General features: G+C 35.0%; 1 protein-coding gene and 1 long non-coding RNA gene across 4 annotated transcripts in view; one reads left to right on the forward strand and one right to left on the reverse strand.

The window, feature by feature from the left end:
• LOC143243888 (putative iron/ascorbate oxidoreductase DDB_G0283291) overlaps positions 1-15,379 on the reverse strand; it is a 238,734-nt gene extending 223,355 nt beyond the window's left edge. The window contains exons 1-2 of one of the 3 annotated variants that reach the window (XM_076487656.1): positions 15,234-15,379; positions 14,678-14,799 (exon numbers count right to left, since the gene is read on the reverse strand). In XM_076487656.1, the coding sequence (XP_076343771.1) occupies positions 14,678-14,799; positions 15,234-15,270 (159 nt within the window). In that variant the 5' untranslated portion in view covers positions 15,271-15,379. Of the gene's footprint in view, positions 1-5,857; positions 6,004-6,103; positions 6,550-7,156; positions 7,304-14,677; positions 14,800-15,233 lie in introns of those variants that run through there. The other 2 variants (XM_076487653.1, XM_076487654.1) reach the window with 2 other exon arrangements.
• The window catches only part of LOC143243895 (uncharacterized), a 28,408-nt gene continuing 8,604 nt past the window's right edge, over positions 2,012-21,815 (forward strand). Inside the window, exons 1-2 of the long non-coding RNA XR_013024804.1 lie at positions 2,012-2,401; positions 12,148-12,266. This is a non-coding gene — a long non-coding RNA (uncharacterized LOC143243895). The remainder of the gene's footprint in view (positions 2,402-12,147; positions 12,267-21,815) is intronic.

Genomic DNA, 21,815 nt, shown 5'->3' on the forward strand with positions numbered 1-21,815 from the left:
TGGAGGAAAGTAGACTGCGTGGAATCAAGACAACTTGGAGCAGATATTTCAATGAATGTAAAGGAAAGAATGTTTCCTCCATTACATTTTATACAGTAATTCTCAAATAATATAAACAAAGAGTGGGGTAAAGAGGGTTTATTTAATTCGGGAATATCTCTGACTTATTCAAGCCTAAATACTTCCCATGCGTGTGCGTGCGTACCCCAAACACAGGATCAAGATAGACAAAGTGCAAAACAATGAAATAATACTTTAAATTTACGAAGTACGAAAAAGTGAAATTTTGCACATGATCTGCAATTGTGTGTGTGTTTTTCGTATAGCAAAGCCACAAAGGGCTATCTGCTCAGCCCATCGAGGGGAATCGAACCCCTGATTTTAGCGTTGTAAATCCGGAGACATACCGCTGTACTAACGGGGAGCTGATCAGCAACTACTGTTCCAAAATTGGAAATTGGAAAAAAAAGTATACGTAAAAAATATACACTATAGAACAGCAATGTATGTATCATAGTTGGGAACGACATTGTCTTAAACTCATGTATTAATACTGACGAAGTTACTGATGCAATAAAGCGCATAAGAATTAAGATGTTGTGAAACTTACGACTTTGATACTGAGTTTTATATTTAATAATATTTAAAAGATTTCGTTGATAGTTTGTTTTGAATTTCGCGCAATGATACTCAAGGGCTCTCTACGCTAACCGCCCCTAATATAAAAGTGAAAGACTAAAGGGAACGCAGCAAGTTATCATCAACCACCGCGAATTCTTGGGCTACTCGTTTACCAACAAATAGTGGGAATGACCGTCACATAATAACGCCCCTACTACTGAAAGGGCTAGCATGTTTGGTGAGACCGAGAATCGAACCCGTAACTCTCGGATTACAAGTCGAACGCCTTAACACGCTTGGCCATGCCGGGCCTAGTTTCTTTTGAATTTCGCGCAAAGGTACACGAGGCCTATCTGCAGTAGCCGTCTCTAATATAGCAGTGAAAGACTAGAAAGAAGGTAGCTAGTCATCACCACCCACTTCCAGTTCTTGGGTTACTCTTTTACCAACGAATAGTGGTATTGACCATCACATTATAACGCTCCCACGTATGAAAGAGCGAGCATGTTTAGTGCGATGGGGATTTGAACCCGCCACTCTCTGATTACGAGTCGAACGCCTTAACCCACCTGGACATGCCGGGCCCTTCTTCAAACAAAGAGTTCCAGCTGAAAATACTAGGCAAACATATGACAAAGACGGATCTGTTATTAGTTATTGATTTCATGAAAGCATTTAAGGTTTCTTAATATTTTGAAATAATCTTTATAAGCCAGATTAAAGATGTTGTTGTTTGTTACTAAGCCGAAAGGTACACGAAGGGCTAATTGTGCTCTGCCCAACTCGGCTATCGAAACCCGTTTCTATCGGTATAAGTCTATAGACAAAATTAAAATTAACATGAGCATTTCTTAAACTAGTGATATAGTTCGTGACTTAGGTTTTAGTGCATAAAGCTTTGAAGTCAACTTGCATCACTGAAAACATAAAAACAAAAAACAAAAATATTTCTCTACACCTTAGTCTCCACCCAGATGTCAAGTATGAGATAAAACATTTTTTCGCAGTTAAAAGTGAAAACCCTTGTTTTCCATCTGAAGAACACGCACTGGGATTGAAACAGGCATATCTTGAATGTATTTCAGCCACTCTGAAGTTAGCTAACCGTTTCTTGAAAGTTCTGGCAATAGCAAGCATTAGGTGAGATAAGTAATTCAGTTTCTGATTTTTGAGAAACATACATTAAGTTTCTTGGTGTCTTTGTTCTGTGTACATTTTAAATTATTTTAAAAACGTTCTTCTCAGATCTGGATCTGTGAATCCAATTTGTCATCGCACTGTTGGTCAACTTATAAACAAACAGTTACTTTAAGAGGCTTAGTGTTCATTATTTTGTTTTGTAGACCCCATCGGGCGAAGTCCTTGTAAGATTATCTGTTGGCCTAAAGATGAGAAAATAACAAACACTTACTTATTCTCTTCTGTTGTGTCTCTCGTTAGATCAACAACAGGCATGTAGACTATTAACGCCGGAAATTGGACCTACAAATTTAGCATTTTTAATTTAAAACGAACGAAACAATATTTCTTGTCACGATTCTAGACCTGTGTGTTTTTATATATATGTTATTCACAGTAATAGTAACTCGTGAGTTGAAAATGTAAATACTCTAAAAATCGGTTTAACAGTGCTATTGCGATATACTTAGTCTGGACGTTTGAAAATGTGACAATGTCTTATAGCTGAAGACTAAGTCCCGGATCCAGGGCACTACAATAAATTCTGGCTCTTGTTCCAGACTTGCTGTCCGTCTGGAGTAATCGATTATATCCATCAACAGTGAGTAGATAATGTTTATAGTTTATGTTCGTTAAGTATTTGCTCCCGACGATGACGTCACAGTGGAGCCACTCCATAGCACGAACCCAACAACTCCAATAAAAATTTCATGTTATATTCATAAAAGATTTTATGGTATAATGAAGTATTAAGCTATTTACTTGAAAGTGCAGTTTCTTCTGTGACAACCACAAATTTCATCCTACTTAATTAAATAATCAGAAATATAATCTATAATTTGCCTGTTATTGTTTTTGTTTTGCATCTCCAATGTTATTTGTTATGAATGTAAACATACACCACTATTCAGAAAATAAGGCCATAATAAGACAGTTTGGCTTATAGAAGACAAACAAGTAAACCTGGAATACACACTACCTTATAGAAAAACGAAAACGTCTTATTAAGAGATGTATCTGATGATTTTGGGTCAACATAACAGTACGGACACACAGTCTATCAGATTCAACCTCTATTTGTGTAAAAATAAGAAAAATGATAATAGTAAGAGAGAATGTGGGTGCCTAAACCCACATCTATAGCTATCTTTCACCACATGCAGTCGAGTTCTTGGAAATTTGTTGCTGTTAGTGAAACAAACTTAACAAAATGAAATCTGGTTGTAGGTTACTATAACCGGATCCATGATAAATCGATTTTGGTTTTCCAAAGGTGTTTGGTTTAAACCTCGGGACCTGGATGATTCGTTTGGTACTATTCAGAAGTCAGTAAGTCAACCAGTTTATAAGCACAATTATTTTGTAGATATAAAATAAATGAATTTTGCGATTTTATCCCCCTTTACTTTTTCAGTCCTATTTTTACTTAGTAAAATTACCAAACATCTAAAATAAAAATATCATAGTTCAATTCCTGAAATCGCCACAGTACAGACAGTTCTAAGTGTAGGTTTGAAATGAGAAAACAAACAAAAAGAAGTATACAGTAGATAATTGGAACATTCGAGTTAAATACACTGAAGCAAAAAATATGTTATGATACATGCGTTTCTAATATCAAATTCTGTGAACAAGAATATCACAATATACACCAGTTAAGAAGAAGAAACTGTAGTTTTAATACATTAATAAATGAATAGTTGTGAATTTATTGTTTTGTACATATTTACTATCGTGTTGCAACACAGAGGTGACATATTATCATTTTTTCTTGTGCGAAATAAGCTTTTAAAAATATTATATTAGAATTGTTCTGACGCAAGACAATGTATTATGGTGTTCCTGCTCTATCCACTCCGGAAACAACATCTTAAACATTTATCAATTCAATTATATTAAGAAATTTGATACAATGCAAAAATTTTTTTCTTACACGAAGAATATTTGTGCTATCTGTTTTTAACTTGGCAGTGGAAGAATAGAGGGAAGACAGCTAGTCATCACCAACCGCTCTTGGCCCATACTTTTATCAACAAATTTTTGGATTAACACTCACTAATAACGCCTCCACTTATGAAAGAATCTGCATGCTTGGTATGACGGGGTCAGTTCTTTTATGTATAGCAGGAAATCCAAAGAATTTGGTGCGTTATCACTTTGGAGTGTATTTAATAAATAGAGATTAACAAAAACAAAATATAGAAACTCTATTTTACTCTTAACTGATAAAAACTTTGAACGGAATCACACAGAACCTTACTATGTTATTAATTTGTTCTTTTCATCATTCGTATCTCACATAAAAACTGTTTTCGTTTCCGCGGTTTTTATATACTTTCACGTATTGAAACCCAGTTTTCAAGACCCAGTTTTTCAGTGTCAAGAACATATTTAATAATGAAGATTAGTTGTGTCACAAAAGTCCTCAATTTTGGACAAATCAAATCGAAAGAACTTTATATATTCTCCCTATGGCTCTCTTCTTGTTTGAGCTGTTGAAATACAAAGGTTAAGTAGTAAAAACAGATGGAGGGAAGAGAAATTTTAAAACGTAACACAAAAGAGGTCATTCTACCAAGGATATAACCCTGAAAAGTGCAGGTGACATTCAGTGTAAGAAAAAATAAAATGCTAATTGAAATAAATTATCAAGAGAGAAAAAGAGGAAGAATATTTACCCAAAACAGTAAAGTATTAAATCTTTATCATGGTAATATAGTAGCCCAAGATTTGGCGGTGGGTGGTGATGACTAGTTGCCTTCCCCATACTCTTCCACTGCTAAATTAGGGACGGCTAGTGCAGATAACCATCGTGAAGCTTCGCGCAAAATTCAAACCAAACGACTCAAGCTTCAGTTAACTTTCGATATTATATAAGCGCATAACATTTTTGAAAAAGGAGGGAATTTAGTTTGTGGTTAGAACACAAAACTCCCAAGCTGAGGGTCATGTGTTCGAATCTTTTTCGCTAATGATGCATTATATCCTTATGTGTATGTATGTGTATTTTCTTATTGCAAAGCCACATCGGACTATTTGCTGAGTCCACCGAAGGGAATAGAGTTATATCATTGTGGTAAGTTACACTATTTGTTGACAAAAGAGTAGCCCAAGAGTTGGCTGTGTGTGATCTGGGTCTTTGTTGTAGACTTGGAAGGACTAAATAGACAAAGTTAACTGTTAAATTGTTGTGGACTTCACTTGAACACTTGGATGCTACTGTAATTCGTTATGGACTTGAAGACTTGTATACGTCTCTAAATTGTTTTGGACATTTCTTGAAGAGTAGTATGCTAATGTAAATTGTTGAGGAATTTACTTGAATTTGTATGCTGCTATAAACTGTTGTAATCTTTACTTGAATACTTGTGCAATGTTGTGATTTATATGGGACATTGCTTGACTACTTGTACACTGCTGTAAATTGTTAAGTCTTTACTTGAAAACGTGTACACTCCTGTAAATTATTGTGGTCATTACATAACACTAGTGCACTGCTGTAAATTGTTATGTTTTTACATAAGGACTACAATGCTGCTGTAAATATTTTTGGACATTACTTGAACACTTGTACACAGCTGAATGTTGTAGTCTTCACTTGAAGATTAGTAATGTTCTGTAAATTCTGGAGGACTTTATTTCAACTCTAGTATGCTATTATAACTTTTGTGGACTTATTTGAACACTTATACGCTGCTGTCAAGTGTTGAGGACTTTACTTAAATACTTGTACGCTGCTCTAAATTTTTGTTCACTATACCTTGAACTTCTCTACAGTGCTTTAAGGTGTTGTGGACTTTACTTGATCTCTAGTACACTGTTGTAAATTGTTGTGTCTTTACTTGAACACTTGTATGCTGCTGTAAATTGTTGTGGAAGTCACTTAAACACTGATATGCTGTTGTATGTTGTGTGGTCTTTATTGTAATACTAGTAAACTGCTGTAAATTGTTGTGTCTTTATTTCAAGACTAGAATGCTCCTGGATATTGGTGTTGTCTTATCTTGAACACTAGTACGTTGCTTAAAATTGTTGTGGACTTTACTTGAACACTTACATGCTGCTGTAAACTGTTGTAGACTTCATTTGAACACTCATATGCTGATCTAAATTGTTGAGGACTTTCGTTGACCACTTGTACTCTGCTGTAAATTGTTGTGGTGTTTACTTGATATGTAGAGGACACGATAGCGGAATTCATATCTACAGAACAGACATTTAATTTTTTTAATCACATTGTCCGATAGACTCTTGCATAATGCACTAAATTATTTTGCTAAAAATAAACATAAAAATGATTTACCGTATGATCTCGGTAGATACCACGTACATGGTTAACGTAGTTCGGAGTACCTCTCTCCTAGGCCCGGCATGTCCAGGTGGTTAAGGCACTCGACTCCCTGTCTCGCCAAATATGCTCGCTTTTTCAGCAATGGAGGCATTATAAAGTGACGGTCAATCCCAATATTTGTTGGTAAAACAGTAGCCCGAGAGTTGATGATTGGTGGTGATGATTAATTGCCTTCCCTCTACCCCTGCTAGTACAGTGGTATGTCTCCGGATTTACGCCGCTTTTAAATTAAGGGTTCGATTCCTCTCGGTGGGCTCAGCAGATAGCGCGATGTGGCTTTGCTCTACGAAAAACACCCTTCCTTTCTAGTCTTACATTGCTAAATTAGGACGGCTAGTGCATATAGCCCTTGTGTAGCTTTCTGCGAAATTAAAAGAGAAAAATATTCCTAACAGAAATATGAAGCAACTTTTAAAAATTCATTCTCACTTCCGTCGGGAAAAGGTTTCACGGGCTTGAAATAATATTTTATTAAAAAAACAACATAAAAGAGAAATAATTTTTATCCATTGAGATTTTCTTTGTTGTATTGCTGCTGTCAAATATCTAACTTTAGAATTACCAGCAAGGTAATTACAATATCGCGCATGGGTTTTATTACCTTCAATAATTCGAGGATTTCTAAAGGCATAAAAATTACACAAACAATACAAACAAAATTACTATTGTTATTTCTCATGATTTACCATTGGAGTCCAAAATTTGTCGTACGTAACAAAGAAACATGATGTTGATATCTGAATTGATAAACGTTGTCCATCTGTCTACATGTGTGGTACTTCCTGCCTAAACCAATATTTACAGAACTTGCTACTCGGGGGGAAAGGGGAGGACTGCGATCAGTGAATTGAGAGTCAAATTGAAACTAACCTATCGTGTTTTTAATGCGTATATATTTTTTGTGTTTGTATGCTTGTGGTTAAACACAAAACTACAAAGTAGAATATCTGTTGTTGTTATTTTCCATCACGAATATTGAAAGCTGGGTTCTAGCATTAGACTTACCGCTGTTCAGCTGTTTTCACGTAGCGCAAGCTACATAATTGACTCTCTCTGCTGTCCTCACCACGAGCATTGAAACGCGATTTCTAGCGTTATTAATCCAACAACTTACTGTTGTGCCGCTAGGGGCTTCATGTGGATACCGTAGAGATTTCATGAGCACGTTAGTGTTTTGAAAATTGCGAGAGAGGGCTCTGAATATGTTTGTATTTTTGTTGAAAAAAAAACGGAAATAGAAATATAAGCTTTATATTTACGCGGATAAAGTCACGAAGAATCCGTATAAAATATAATGTTTTTTTTCTTATTATTTATTTATTAGTTTTACCATTAAAGGTTCCATTGTATGTTTCTCTCTTTCACAGTTTTTAGGCCTGGCATGGCCAACCGCGTAAGGCGTGCGACTCGTAATCTGAGGGTCGCGGGTTCGCGCCCGCGTTGCGCTAAACATGCTCGCTCTCTCAGCCGTGGGGGTGTATAATGTGACGGTCAATCCCACTATTCGTTGGTAAAAGAGTAGCCCAAGAGTTGGCGGTGGGTGGTGATGACTAGCTGCTTTCCCTCTAGTGTTACACTGCTAAATTAGGGGCGGCTAGCACAAACAGTCCTCGAGTAGCTTTGTGCGAAATTCCCAAACAAAAAAATCACAGTTTTTAACAGCCGTTATTAGATGTAAAAAAGATTTTTAAGTAAAGTATAGATTCCTCTTCTGCTCTCGTCTTATGATTGGTTATTATTGCGGCTGATGTGGTTGTTAGGGCTTTCAACTAAAAACTGGAATTAAGGTCTAAAAGAGAAACAACTAAATTGTTTGTAGCTTGCCACATGATACATGAACTCTTGTTCCGTTGAAGTGGTGCGGTGTACGAATACGTCAATACAGTGGATTCGTTTCATTGAAAGGCTACACCAGTGTCAGTAAATAAAACCACAGCCATATCAACTTACACAGAAGTAGACGCACCTCAAACGAGAAGCGAAGTCGATCCTGTTCTTTCTCATTGTTTCCTAAAGGTCATAGCTTTCGACTTGTATTGATTCTCACTTTATATTGATTTCACTACCCGTATAATCTCACCATGTTATTTCTTCTTTTTTATTATAATTATCACCACAACAAAATATGAAAAATAATTTTAGATAGTAGGTCGATATAATATTAATTACTACGTGGCCTGGTTCGTATGTCTTCACATGTGAAAAGATCAATGACATTGCACAGTAAACAGTATTTACAAAATGTTTTTTAACGTAATCTTTACGGACATGAAGTAAGCTATTGGTACATTTCGGTTGTTTCATTCTCTGAGCCAAACTAAACCTATTAAATTGAAAAACAAAGTTGGCCATTATCATTTATATATTTATCAACATTTTTTTAACTCACTCAAATTTACTGTTTTCGAAATATTTGAATTTAACCCATTCCACAAGGCAACCACACTGTAAGAAAAATAAAACTGTCTTCAGCTAATACAGCTTCTACTTTGTCTAAATCTGTATTTGTATCCCATAGTTCTATAATTATCGATGTTAGGTACGAAAAATTATCAGTTCCAATCTTAAACATTTCATTTAGATCCTCTCCAACCCTAATTTTAACCTCTAGTCGAATCCGGCATGGCAGGGTGGATAAAGCACTCGACAAGTAATTCGATGGTTGCGGGTTCGAATCCTCGTCACACAAAACATTCTCACTCTTTCAGCCGTTGGGACGTTATAATGTGCAATCAATCCCACTATTCATTGGTAAAAAAGTAGCCCAAGAGTTGGCGGTGGGCGGGATGACAAGCTTCCTTCCCTCTAGATTTACATTGCTAAATTAGGAAAGGCTATCGCAGGGATTCAATTGATTTACAGCCTTAATGCTGTAACACTAGCTACTAAGCAACCTGATTGAAGCAAAGTCCAGAGATAAGGAGAAAGTTCGAATTGGAAAAATGTGTTTGTTAACACTGGAAATAATTCCTGTTACTGATGTTCAAGAAATCAGTAAGTAAACGATTTATTTGTAATTATCTTGTAATAGTAACGAATGTGTCATGTTACATTCACAATAAATTATATTGTTAGTTACGGGTCCGGGAGAGGTTTTTGTAAGAAGTGCATATAACATTATTTCAATTATTCATTCTCTGTTGTTCGTCATTATTAACTGTTTACGACGTCCTTTGTCAAGATACAACAAACAAAGCCTTAGTCGGAATTGTGTACCCTCGTATAGCAAAGTCACATTAGGCTACATGCTGAGTCCATAGAGGGGAATCGAACCCCTAATTTTAGCTTTGCAAATCAGTAGACTTACCGCTGTACCAGCGTTGGACTATAAGTTAGACAAAATATGAAACTCAGTATATTGTATGGCCTTAGAAGTGAACAATTTTTTCCATCATTTTAATTTAGCAAATAAATGTTTACACTTTCAGGTGTGCAGGTTCAATAAGAACCAAGTAATGTTGCATTTCGAAGAGGTGCATCAGAAGGTCATCGCGCTTTGTTTGAATGTGGTTTTTTATGCATTAAAAACCATGGGATTCGTGAAAATCTGGTATGTTGTAAAATGTTATTTGTCTCACCGTAAAACACTTTTTGTGCAATCGAATAAACTTTAAGATAGTGTTTCTTATTATTATTATTAACAAATTTTCGATATTGTTTTTGATGTGAAAAAAATTCGAATAATTTAGTCAGTGAATATTAGACGAAATGTCCATCCTTTGCTTGCATTCATTCCTGTTCTCGCTTCATCTGAAGAGGCAATTTCCCATCTTTAATTAACAAACCGGGGCAAACGATTGTAGATGTAGAAGAAGTGTCAACCTACATAATAAAGATTTTTTCAGGAATAAGCGAATGAACTTGTGGAGGACTACCTTCAAATAATGAATTTCTTACGTAATTTGGAACAAATGAAGTATTCGCGGCTGAACTTCGCCCTATACTTTCAGCTAGTCTCTATCGTTTTGATGTTTGGTTAGCTCTTTGTGGTTTAAACCTTTGATTTGCTTTGGTGGAACACAGGTCCTTAGGGCATTGTATCCCTGTTATATTAATCTTCGCTGTAGCTCTCACAGTTTTCTCTTTTTAGTATCATCTATAAATACTCTTTTTCTATATATATTTGATTCAAATGATCATGTGACATATCCTAACAAGAAACACCTGCTTTTCTGTGTTAGTATTTGTTTGCTTAAGTCTTTCAATTTATCTAGACTGTCACTATGAGAAGTTCATGTTTAATACTTCAGGAATTGAGGTGATGCATTTGGAAGCAGACGTACTTTGGTGTTAGCCCTGGAATTTACCAATTCGTTTCTTCCTATGGTTTATATTGGTTGATGGTCACATAATAAAGGTGAACATGTTCAGGGACATGATTTGAACTTGGACTCCTCAGATTACAAGTCACGTTCCCTAACCACCGAGGAATACAAAGTTTTAATCGACATAGGAATATCACTTAATAACGACCTCACGACTGAAAAGCCAAGCATGTTGGAGGATGGGAATCGAATTCGTAATACTTAGATTATAAGCTCAGATTCCCAGTGATCAGGCAATGTCGTACTTCAACCAAACAAGTAAATTAATACGTTGAAGATATAACTCAAGACAATGATTAAATATAGCTTAGAATACAAAAAATAAATATTATAGTGTCGTATTCGTTTTCTGTTTGAATGTCCCAGCACCAGGAATTTACGGTCACCTTAATTCGAGAAAAATAGCTAAGATACAAAAGTTTTACATCAAATACGGGCACTATATGTACCTGACAGAGAAAACGTTCAATTTGTCCACACCACAATTATTGATTTCACATAATACAATTACCATGACTATCGTACGTCTACAAAACCTATGTTACTAAAGGCTTCAATACCATAGAATAAATAAAAATAACTTATCTACTCTTTCCTTCCAAACTGGCGTGTGCTGTAACCCCAGCCTTCCATTCGTAATATTAGCATAATTTTTTGCAGTAATGCTAGTAAATAAAGATAGCTTAGATTTCGGGTATGTTAAACACATATAAGCACACAATGACATATGACGAACTTTTAATAACTTTTATTATTTCTTACAGTACTTGTATATTATAGCTCATTTTTAGTATTTTAATAAATATTTCTCGAATGTTTGTGAAATAAAACATAAACATAAAAATATTTAATCTCAATAATTAAAGGGGAGATATTATTTACTTTGTAATTGTGACAAGTGTTAATGGACATCAGGATATTTCTCATTTGAAGTGTGTGTGTGTGTTTTGATTAATTGTATTTGACGTAACATATTAGTATTAGGCTAACTATAGGTTTCAGAAAACAATTCGATATTCTGTCCTTTAGAAGTTTTCAAAAATTGTATGTAACAGAATTTCAACACTATTGTGTCCGTAATATTCTGTTTTTAATGATATACTTAGCGCTGTTGAAATACCTTACACTTTTCCTTTCATTGCAAAATCCTAAAAATACGAAATAAAGATACAATACAGTTAAAACGTAAAAAACCTATATAATAACTACTTATCACAAACATAATTAAATACAATTATGCTTTTTCAGCTTAAATATACACACCATAACAATTGTAAGAATGTTTTGGTTTGAAATATATTGTTTGGAGGTGTCGAGTTTGTGTGACTATCTAAATAATTTCTTATCAATGTTTTCCTGTTCTAATATAACAGTCCCTGATGCACCAAACAACTACACTAGAATAGAAGATGAAATAAATAGTTACTTTAATGTTTTATTTTAATAATTACGAAAGATTTAGATAACTTTAACTGGCATTTTAGGTCTTTAGTTAGATGTATCTGTCACAACTCACCCTAATGTAAAGTCTGGACTCAACTGGCTCGTTGCGTTTTATCGATTTGTATAAGTTGAATAATATTTTGATGTTTACGTGTGTGAAAGTTTTAAACTCCACTTTTCTTGTGTGCTTAACACAAAACTGACATTGGCTGATTTGTATTTTCAAAGATATCCGATATACATAAGAAATCCAAGGAGTTTCTCAAGTTGCCAAAAGAAGTAAAACAGAAGTACAGCCGAAATTTCCCTGTTATTACAGACGGTTATGTTAATGGAAAGAAAGAACAGTAAGTTCATTAAATAATGACAAGATTAGTCTACATTTGTGATGGGAAATAGTTTTGTAGGCTTGATTATTAGAAGAAATTAAGAAAAACCATTTAATTTTGTTTTTAACTTGTATTTTTTAATTTAATTTTGTATTTAATTATGTTTGTGATAAGCTGTTATTATATAGGTTTCTTACGTTTTAACTGTATTGTATTTTTATTTAGTATTTTTAGGATTTTCCAATAAAAGGAAAACTGTAAGGTATTCCAACAGCACTAAGTATGTCATTAAATACAGAATATTACGGACACGATAGTGTTGAAATTCTGTTACATACAATTTTTGAAAACTTCTAAAGGACAGAATATCGAATTGTTTTGTGAAACGTATAGTAAGCCTAATACTAATATGTTACGTCAAATACAGTTAATCAAAACCACACTTCAAATGAGAAATCTCCTGATGTTTATTAACACTTGTAACAATTACAAAGTAAATAATATCTCACCTTTAATTGTTGAGATTAAATATTTTTATGTTTTATTTCAGGAACATTCGAGAAATATTTATTAAAATACTAAAAAAAGAGCTGTAATATACAAGTACTGTAAGAAATAATAAAATTTATTAAAATTTCGTCCGATGTCATTGTGTGCTTATACGTGATTTATTCATCTCTCGATTCCATCTGGGAACATAGGCCCGCAATCACTTGCGGATTCTTCAACAGGTATTTAAGTGAGTAGGTTGTTACCCACTGCACCGAGCCGTCCTTAATTTAGCAGTGTAAGACTAAAGGGAAGGCAGCTAGTCATCACCACCCACCGCCAACTCTTAGGCTATTCTTTTACCAACGAATAGTGGGATTGATTGTAACATTATAACGCCCCCACGGTTGGGAGGGCGAGCATGTTAAGCGCGACGCGAACCCGCGACCCTCGGATTACGAGTCGCACGCCTTAACGCTCTTGGCCATATCGGGCCTTTATACATGATTAACATACCCGAAATCTAAGCCATCTTTATTTACTTGCTTTACTGCAGAAAATTATGCTAATGTTACGAATGGGAGGAATGTATTGAAGCCTTTAGATACATAATTTTTGTAGACGTACGATAGTTATGGTAATTGTATTATGTGAAATCAATAATTTTGGAGTGGACAAATTGAACGTTTTTTCTGTCAGGTACAAAGAGTGCCCGCATTTGATGTAAAATTTTTGTATCTTAATTATTTTTCTCGAATTAAGGTGACCGTAAATTTCTGGTGCTGGGACATTGAAACAGAAAACGAATACGACGCTATAATATTTATTTTTTGTATTCTAAGCTATATTTAATCATTGTCTTGAGTTATATCTTCAATGTATCAATTTACTTGTTTGGTTGAAGTACGACATTGCCTGGTCACTGGGAATCACTGAGCTCATAATCTAAGTATTACAAATTCGATTCCCATCCTCCAACATGCTTGTCTTTTCAGTCGTGAGATCGTTATTAAGTGATATTTCTATGTTGATTAAAACTTTGTATTCCTCGATGGTTAGGGAAAGTGACTTGTAATCTGAGGACTCCAAGTGCAAATCATGTCCGTGAACATGTTCACTTTTATTATGTAGTCATCAATCAATATAAACCATAGGAAGAAACGAATTGGTAAATTCTAGGGCTAACACCAAAGTACGTGTGCTACTAAATGCATCACCTCAATTCCTGAAGTATTAAACATGAACTTCTCGTAGTGACAGTCCAGATGAATTGAAAGACTTAAGTGAGCAATTACTAACCCAGAAAAGCAGGTGTTTCTTGATATGATATGTTACATGATCATTTGAATCAAATATACATAGAAAAAGAGTATTTATAGATGATACTAAAAAGAGGAAACTGTGAGAGCTACAGCGAAGATTAATATAACAGGGATACAAGGCCCTAAGGACCTGTGTTCCACCAAAGCAAATCAAAGGTTTAAACCACAAAGAGCGAACCAAACATTAAAACGATAGAGACTAGCTGAAAGTATAGGGCGAAGTTCAGCCGCGAATACTTCATTTGTTCCAAATTACGTAAGAAATTCATTATTCGGAGGTAGTCCTCCACAAGTTCATTCGCTTATTCCTGAAAAAATCTTTATTATGTAGGTTGACACTTCTTCTACATCTACAATCGTTTGCCCCGGTTTGTTAATGAAAGATGGGAAATTGCCTCTTCAGATGAAGCGAGAACAGGAATTAATGCAAACAAAGGATGTACATTACTTCTAATCATTTGTTGTCTTATATTCACTGACTAAATTAATCATATTTTTTTCACATCAAAATCAATATCGAAACTTTGTTAATAATAATAATAATAAACACTATTTTAAAGTTTATTCGATTGCACAAAAAGTGTTTTACGGTGAGAAAAATATTATTTTACAACATACCAGATTTTCAGGAATCCCGTGGTTTTTAATGTATAAAAAACCATATTCAAACAAACTGCGATGACCTTCTGATGCACCTCTTCGAAATGCATCATTACTTGGTTCTCCTTGAACCTGCACACCTGAAAAAGTAAAGATTGATTTGCTAAATTAAAATGATGGAAAAAATCGTTCACTTCTAAGGCCATACAATATACTGAGTTTCATATTTTGTCTAACTTATAGACCAACGCTGGTACAGCGGTAAGTCTACTGATTTGCAACGCTAAAATTAGGGGTTCGATTCCCCTCTATGGACTCAGCATGTAGTTTAATGTGACTTTGCTATACGAGAGTACACAATTCCGACTGAGGCTTTGTTTGTTGTATCTTGACAAAGAACGTCGTAAACACTTCGTAATGACGAACAACAGAGAATGAATAATTGAAACAGTGTTATATGCATTTCTTACAAAAACCTCTCCCAGACCCGTAACTAATAATTTAATTTATTGTTAATGTAACATGACCCGTTCCTTACTATTACAAGATAATTACAAATAAATCGTTCACTTACTGATTTCTTGAACATCAGTAACAGGAATTTTTTCCATTGTTAACAAACACGTTTTTCCAATTCGAACTTTTGGCTTATCTCTAGACTGTGTTACAATCGGGTTGCTTAGTGGCCAGTGTTACAGTATTAAGGCTGTAAATCAATTTAATCCCCAAATTGTCGATTGTAACTGCCTTAACTAGGTGATTGACTAGTAACAGTTTCTCAAGTTAGAGGGCAGTAAAATGTTTAACTTCGTCGCTTTCCTCGTGATTTGATTTCCTTTCAAATGATACGATGTGTGTCAATTCTAGATCATATCGCACAAGAGCACTCTCGTAATTGGTCAATCCAAAGATCAGAGTTCTTGTATTGCTGTGACGAGAATAACAGTGCAAATAAGACATATTCGTCTGAGAGTTTGTAAAAGGTTTTGGTTTAATTTACAAAGTAAAAAGAATCCACTGTATTTTGTTGATACGATCAGCTGTTATAGTAATATTTAATATGTACAGTAGTATTCAAACGGTTTATCTCAAGCAACAATTTAGTTTGTGTTTAGATTTTATGGAGACGTCAAAATAAAGCGGGTAGAAGACGTAAATTCCACAGTTATAAAGAAGCAAAGTTAATATATGGGATTGTTTAGACATATCTAAATGGGTTTATATTAATCATGCTAAATATTAACTTTTTTTAACATGTTTACTGGGATATATATTTTTATATATATATATTTCAACTTTCGTAACAAAATTATGTATTTGGTGTATTGTTTTAAACTAGGGTGGCTAAAGATTAGTGTAAAAGCTACTAAAATATCGAAATTAAACATGTAAATAATTTGATATTTCGAAGATGATGGCGCGTTGAAAGGTAATCAAAAGTTTATTCACAATACTAGGTGTCATTGTTATACATGTAAAGGTTAACTATACAGGGAAGAGTGAGTCAGAGGAACTCACTGATAAGTTCAAAGGGTTGATAAAATGATTTAAAGATAATGGCCAAAAAATGTCCGTAAACTTATAACGCTAAAATCTCGGTTTCGATATCTTTGGTCGGTAGAGTACAGTTTAGATAGTAGAGTGGATTGATGGATGAAAATAGAAGGTTGTTATATGTGATGTTTACTCAAACTACATTAATATCAAAAGTGGTGTACCTCAGAGGTCAGTGTTAGGATCACTGCTGTTTTTGATTTAAACCAGTAAAATAAATGAAGGAATGGCAAATACATTACTTGAATTGATTATCATGTTAACATCTTTCGTGTTGCTGTCTGTAAAGAGGATTCTGCTTCTTTATAATAGGATTTAGATTATTTAGTGAGTTTCACAAATAAATGGAAGATGGGTTTTAATTATGATAAATGCAAGATGTTCTATGTGGATTTTAATACTTTAATTATAAGTATAATTTGGATGGAAATAACCTTAACAGTGTTATAAAAAAAAGGGTCTGTGTACAATGGTTCATCAGTCTTTTCGAGGCAATGTGCTGTTGCTTGTGGAAGGATAAATATGATTTTAGGTTGTATATAAAGCAATGTTGAATACAAGTCTAAACAAGTTATAATTTTATTATAAAGATTAATTATTAGGTCACATTTGAAGTATTGCATTCAGTCTTAGGCTCATTACCTTAGGAAAGACATTGAATTGCTGAAAAGGGTTCAGAAGAGGGTTAATAAAATGGTACTTGGAATGGAGGTGTTGGATTGTGAGTAGAGGTTAGTTTGTTTTGGATTTCGCGCAAAGCTACACGAGAGCTATCTGCAATAGCCGTCCTTAATTTAGCAGTGTAAATCTAGAGGAAAGGCAGCTAGTCATCCCGCCCACCGCCAACTCTTGGGCTACTCTTTTCCCAATGAATAGTGGGATTGATCGTAATATTATAACGCCCCAACGGGTGAAAGGGCGAGAATGTTTTTGTGACGAGAATTCGAACCCGCATCCATCGAATTACTTGTCGAGTGCTTTATCCACCCTGCCATGCCGGATTCGAGTAGAGGTTAAAATTAGGGTTGGAGAGGATCTGAATGAAATGTTTAAGATTGGAACTGATAATGTTGATGAATCAAATTTTTCGTACCTAACATCGATAATTATAGAACTAGGGGAAACAAATACAGATTTATACAAAATAGAAGTTGTCTTAGCTGAAGACAGTTTTATTTTTCTTACAGTGTGATTGCCTTGTGGAATGGGTTAAATTCAAATATTTTGAAAACAGTAAATTTGAGTGAGTTTTAAAAAAATCTTGATCAATATATAAATGATAATGGCCAACTTTTTTTTTCAATTTAATAGGTTTAGTTTGGCTCAGAGAATGAAACAACCGAAATGTACCATTAGCTTATTTCATGTCCCTAAAGATTGCGTTAAAAAACATTTTGTAAATACTGTTTTCTGTGCAATGTCATTGATCTTTTCACATGCAATGACATACGAACCAGGCCATTTTAGTGTCTTAAGTTACTTTCCATCTTCTGGAGTCGTGAAAAAAGAAGAAATAACACTGTGAGGTTATACGGGAAGTGAAATCATTATAAAGTGAGAGTCAATACAAGTCGACAGCTCTGACCTTTCGGAAACCATGAGAACAAAACATGATCGACTTCATTTCTCGTTTTGAGGTGCGTCTACTTCTTTGTAAGTTGATATGGCTGTGGTTTTATTTACTGACACTGGTGTAGCCTGTCAGTGAAACGAATCCAATGTATTGACGTATTCGTACACTGTACAACTTCATCGGAACACTAGTTCATGTATCATGGGGCAAGCTATAAACAATTTAGTTGTTTCTCTTTTAGACCATAATGCCAGTTTTTAGTTGAAAGCCCTTACAACCACATCAGCCGCAATAATAACCAATCATAAGACGAGAGCAGAGAAAGAAAATCTACTTTACTTATAACCTTTTTCAGATCTAATAACAGCTTTAAAAACTGTTAAAGAGAGAGAAATACAATGAAACCTTTAATGGTAATAATAATAAATAAATAATAAGAAAAAAATTATATTTTATACGGATTATTCGTGACTTTAACCGCGTAAATATAAAGCTTATATTTATATTTCCGTTTTTTTTTCAACAAAAATACAAACATATGAAATCTCTACGGCATCCACATGAAGCCTCTAGGTGCACAACAGTAAGTTGTTGGATTAATAACGCTAAAAACCGCGTTTCGATGCTTGTAGTGAGGAAAGCAGAGACAGTCAATTATGTAGCTTGCGTTACCTGAAAACAGCGGATCAGCGGTAAGTCTATGGTCTTATAATGCTAGAAACCAGGTTTCATTATTCTTGATGGAAAATAACAACAACATATATTCTACTTTGTAATTTTGAATTTAACCACAAGCATACAAACACACAAAAGAAATATGCACATTGAAAACACGATAGGCTAGATTCAATTTGACTCTCAATTCACTGATCGCAGTCCTCCCCGTTCCCCCCAAGTTGCAAGTTCTGTAAATAGTGGTTTAGGCAATAAGTACCACACAGGTAGACAGATGGACAACGTTTATCAATACATATATCAACATCAAGTTTCTTTCTTACCTCCTTCTATACTTGCAGGATAAAATAAATATTATGAGATTTGTTTTTGTACAGTTTTTATCAACGTAGATTTCAGGTAAGCTCTGATATTTTGTTCGGTTCAGCGTCAAAATACTTTTCAATTGTTAAATAATTACGTTATCTTCATATAGTTCACAAATGGTGGGCTCTGCATATCGTATCATGCGAAGTCATTTTGCACTTCCATGTTACAACACCCATTTTAAATAACTGATGTTTTTCTCTTTTAATTTCGCGGAAAGCTACACGAGCGTTATCTGTGCTAGTCATCCCTAGTTTGTTTTGAATTTCGCGCAAAGTTACTCAAGGGCTCTCTTCGCTAACCGCCCCTAATTTAGCATTTTAGGATTAATGGGAAGGCAGCTTGTCATCACCACCCACCGCCAACTCTTGGGCTACTCTTTTACCAACGAATAGTAGGATTCACCCTCATTTAGAATGCCCCAACGGCTGAAAGGAAGGGAATGTTTGGTGTGATTGGGATTCTAACCCGCGACCCTCGGATTACGAGTCGAGTACCTCAACCACGATAAACGCAAGAATCGAAAATGAAATTCGTAGCCAAAACTTTTAGTTCAAGTGTGACACATTCTATAAAAATTTGGAATAAAGACTTGATCTTTTCTAATTTTAAGGTTCGTGAGCCTCACTATTAAATTTATAAGAGAAATGAAATTTTTAACAATGAATTCCCGTAAACTCAAGACCATTACAACAGAAGTGATTATAAAAGCATTCAACAAACACTTGAATGTTTACTTGACCTCTAGCGACCCGTTATCTTCGTAATTTGTCCTGTCGTACGAAAGTCCGTGTTTCAAAGATTTGAAATCATTTCGTTGTTTACATATTACTTTAGCAATAGAGTGTCAGCTCAAAGGAACTCGGTCATTTTTTACAAGGTTCAAAAACAGGTTCACTTATTCCAGATTATATTTGTTCACAAGGACATCTCACGAAAAACACGTTAAATAAAACTGCAAGCTAACATTTTCTGGACACGGTAGTTATTTATTTTGTAAGGCGTTTTTTTAAATATTTTATTTTATACGGAATTACCTGTATACGGTACTGGTTGATTTTCGACCTCAACGTACTACGGAAATATGGGAACCTTTTCTTCTTTTATGAGTATTGGGGTATGCTGATAACTTGAGGGTCAGGTGCAAAACACCTCTTCCTCCATTTCTAACTTCAATTTCCAGCTAATATCATGATGAAGTTGTGGTGCTTGAAGGCCAGAGTAACCCACACTTACTTCGGCCCCTTTCAGGGCAGTGTACATACAATGGCTTAATTTTTTTAAAAATCTAATTACATAAAAATCTTTATAAAATATGTATGTATATAAAACTAAATCAGAAGATCTAGTGTTTGGTGGCTGGCTTAATTTATATTTTTAGGAGAGAGGTTTAGCAATGTAAGACTAGAGGGAGCCCACCGAGAGGAATAGAACCCCTAATTTAAGCGGTGTAAATCCGGAGATGTACCGCTGTACCAGCAGGGGTAGAGGGAAGGCAATTAATCATCACCACCCATCATCAACTCTCGGGCTACTGTTTTACCAACAAATATTGGGATTGACCGTCACTTTATAATGCCTCCATTGCTGAAAGAGCGAGCATGTTTGGCGTGACAGAGATTCGAACCCGTGACCCCCAGATTACGAGTCGAGTGCCTTAACCACCTGGATATGCCGGGCCTAGGAGAGAGGTACTCAGAACTACGTTAACCATGTACGTGGTATCTACCAAGATCACACGGTAAATCATTTTTATGTTTATTTTTAGCAAAATAATTCAGTGCATTATGCAAGAGTCTATCGGATAATGTTTGCTTATTTATTTATGTATGAATGCTGATGAAGTGAGGCCCGGCATGGACAAGCGCGTAAGGCGCGCGACTCGTAATCCGAGGGTTGCGGGTTCGCGCCCGAATCGCGCCAAGCATTCTCACCCGCCCCCAGCCGTGAGGGTGTTATAATGTTACGGTCAATCCCACTCTTTGTTGGTAAAAGAGTAGCCCAAGAGTTGACGGTGGGTGGTGATGACTAACTGCCTTCACTCTAGTCTTACACTACAAAATTAGGGACGGCTGGCACAGATAGCCCTCGAGTAGCTTTGTGCGAAATTCCAAAACAACCAAACTGATGAAGTGCTGCGCGGTACTTTATATGATGTGATCATGACAGAATTTTGTATTTTCTGCAGTTTGTGTAGTTTATGTGTTGTTTTTAACCAGGCTGGACATGTGTATTCTATAATAATTATAATGTATGTTTTGTATATTTTTATTATATTATCTGGAGAAATGCATTGATTTTAGTGTACTGTTATCTGGTATTGTAGATTCAGCCAAAAATTTTACCGATGTAGCAGTCTGTAAAAGTATTCCGTTCATGTATAACTTAGGTGAATCTCTTTGTTAATTTACTTAATCTTGTGAACAGTATTACTTGGTATTTTGCTATGTTTATTTTTCTATGATTTTGACAGTATTCCTCTAAGTTGTTTAGGACAGGTTGAAAGTTTGTTAATGCTAATGAACGAGTGGGGGCGCTTTTCCAGACCGCTACATCGTCAGTATATTGTTACGCAAAACCAACGTTTAGGTCCAATAGTGGCAAATTACCCACGTACGTGATAAATGAGACAGGGCTAACTAAAGTGATGACGAGAAAACCCACTTGTAGAGAAAATTATATGTTTAAAAACTACTGGTATGAGTAGAGAAAGCACCAGTAGAGAAGCGAACAATGTTTCGACCTTCTTCGGTCATCGTCAGGTTCACAAAGAATGAAAGGGTTACTGATCAGTAGCTGACCACATGGTTGAAGGCGGTTGTATAATTGTGTGTAGGAATGTAAAGGGCGTGCTTATTTGTTGGATATATTTATCAATATATAAAAGTGTTCCTTTGTACTGGTTTATTTTTATTTAGAGCAGCATACAAGTGTTCAAGTAAAGACACAACAATTTAGAACAGTGTACTAGAGATCAACTAAAGTCCA

Source organism: Tachypleus tridentatus, chromosome 2, assembly GCF_004210375.1.
Source record: "Tachypleus tridentatus isolate NWPU-2018 chromosome 2, ASM421037v1, whole genome shotgun sequence".
Taxonomy (NCBI): domain Eukaryota; kingdom Metazoa; phylum Arthropoda; class Merostomata; order Xiphosura; family Limulidae; genus Tachypleus; species Tachypleus tridentatus.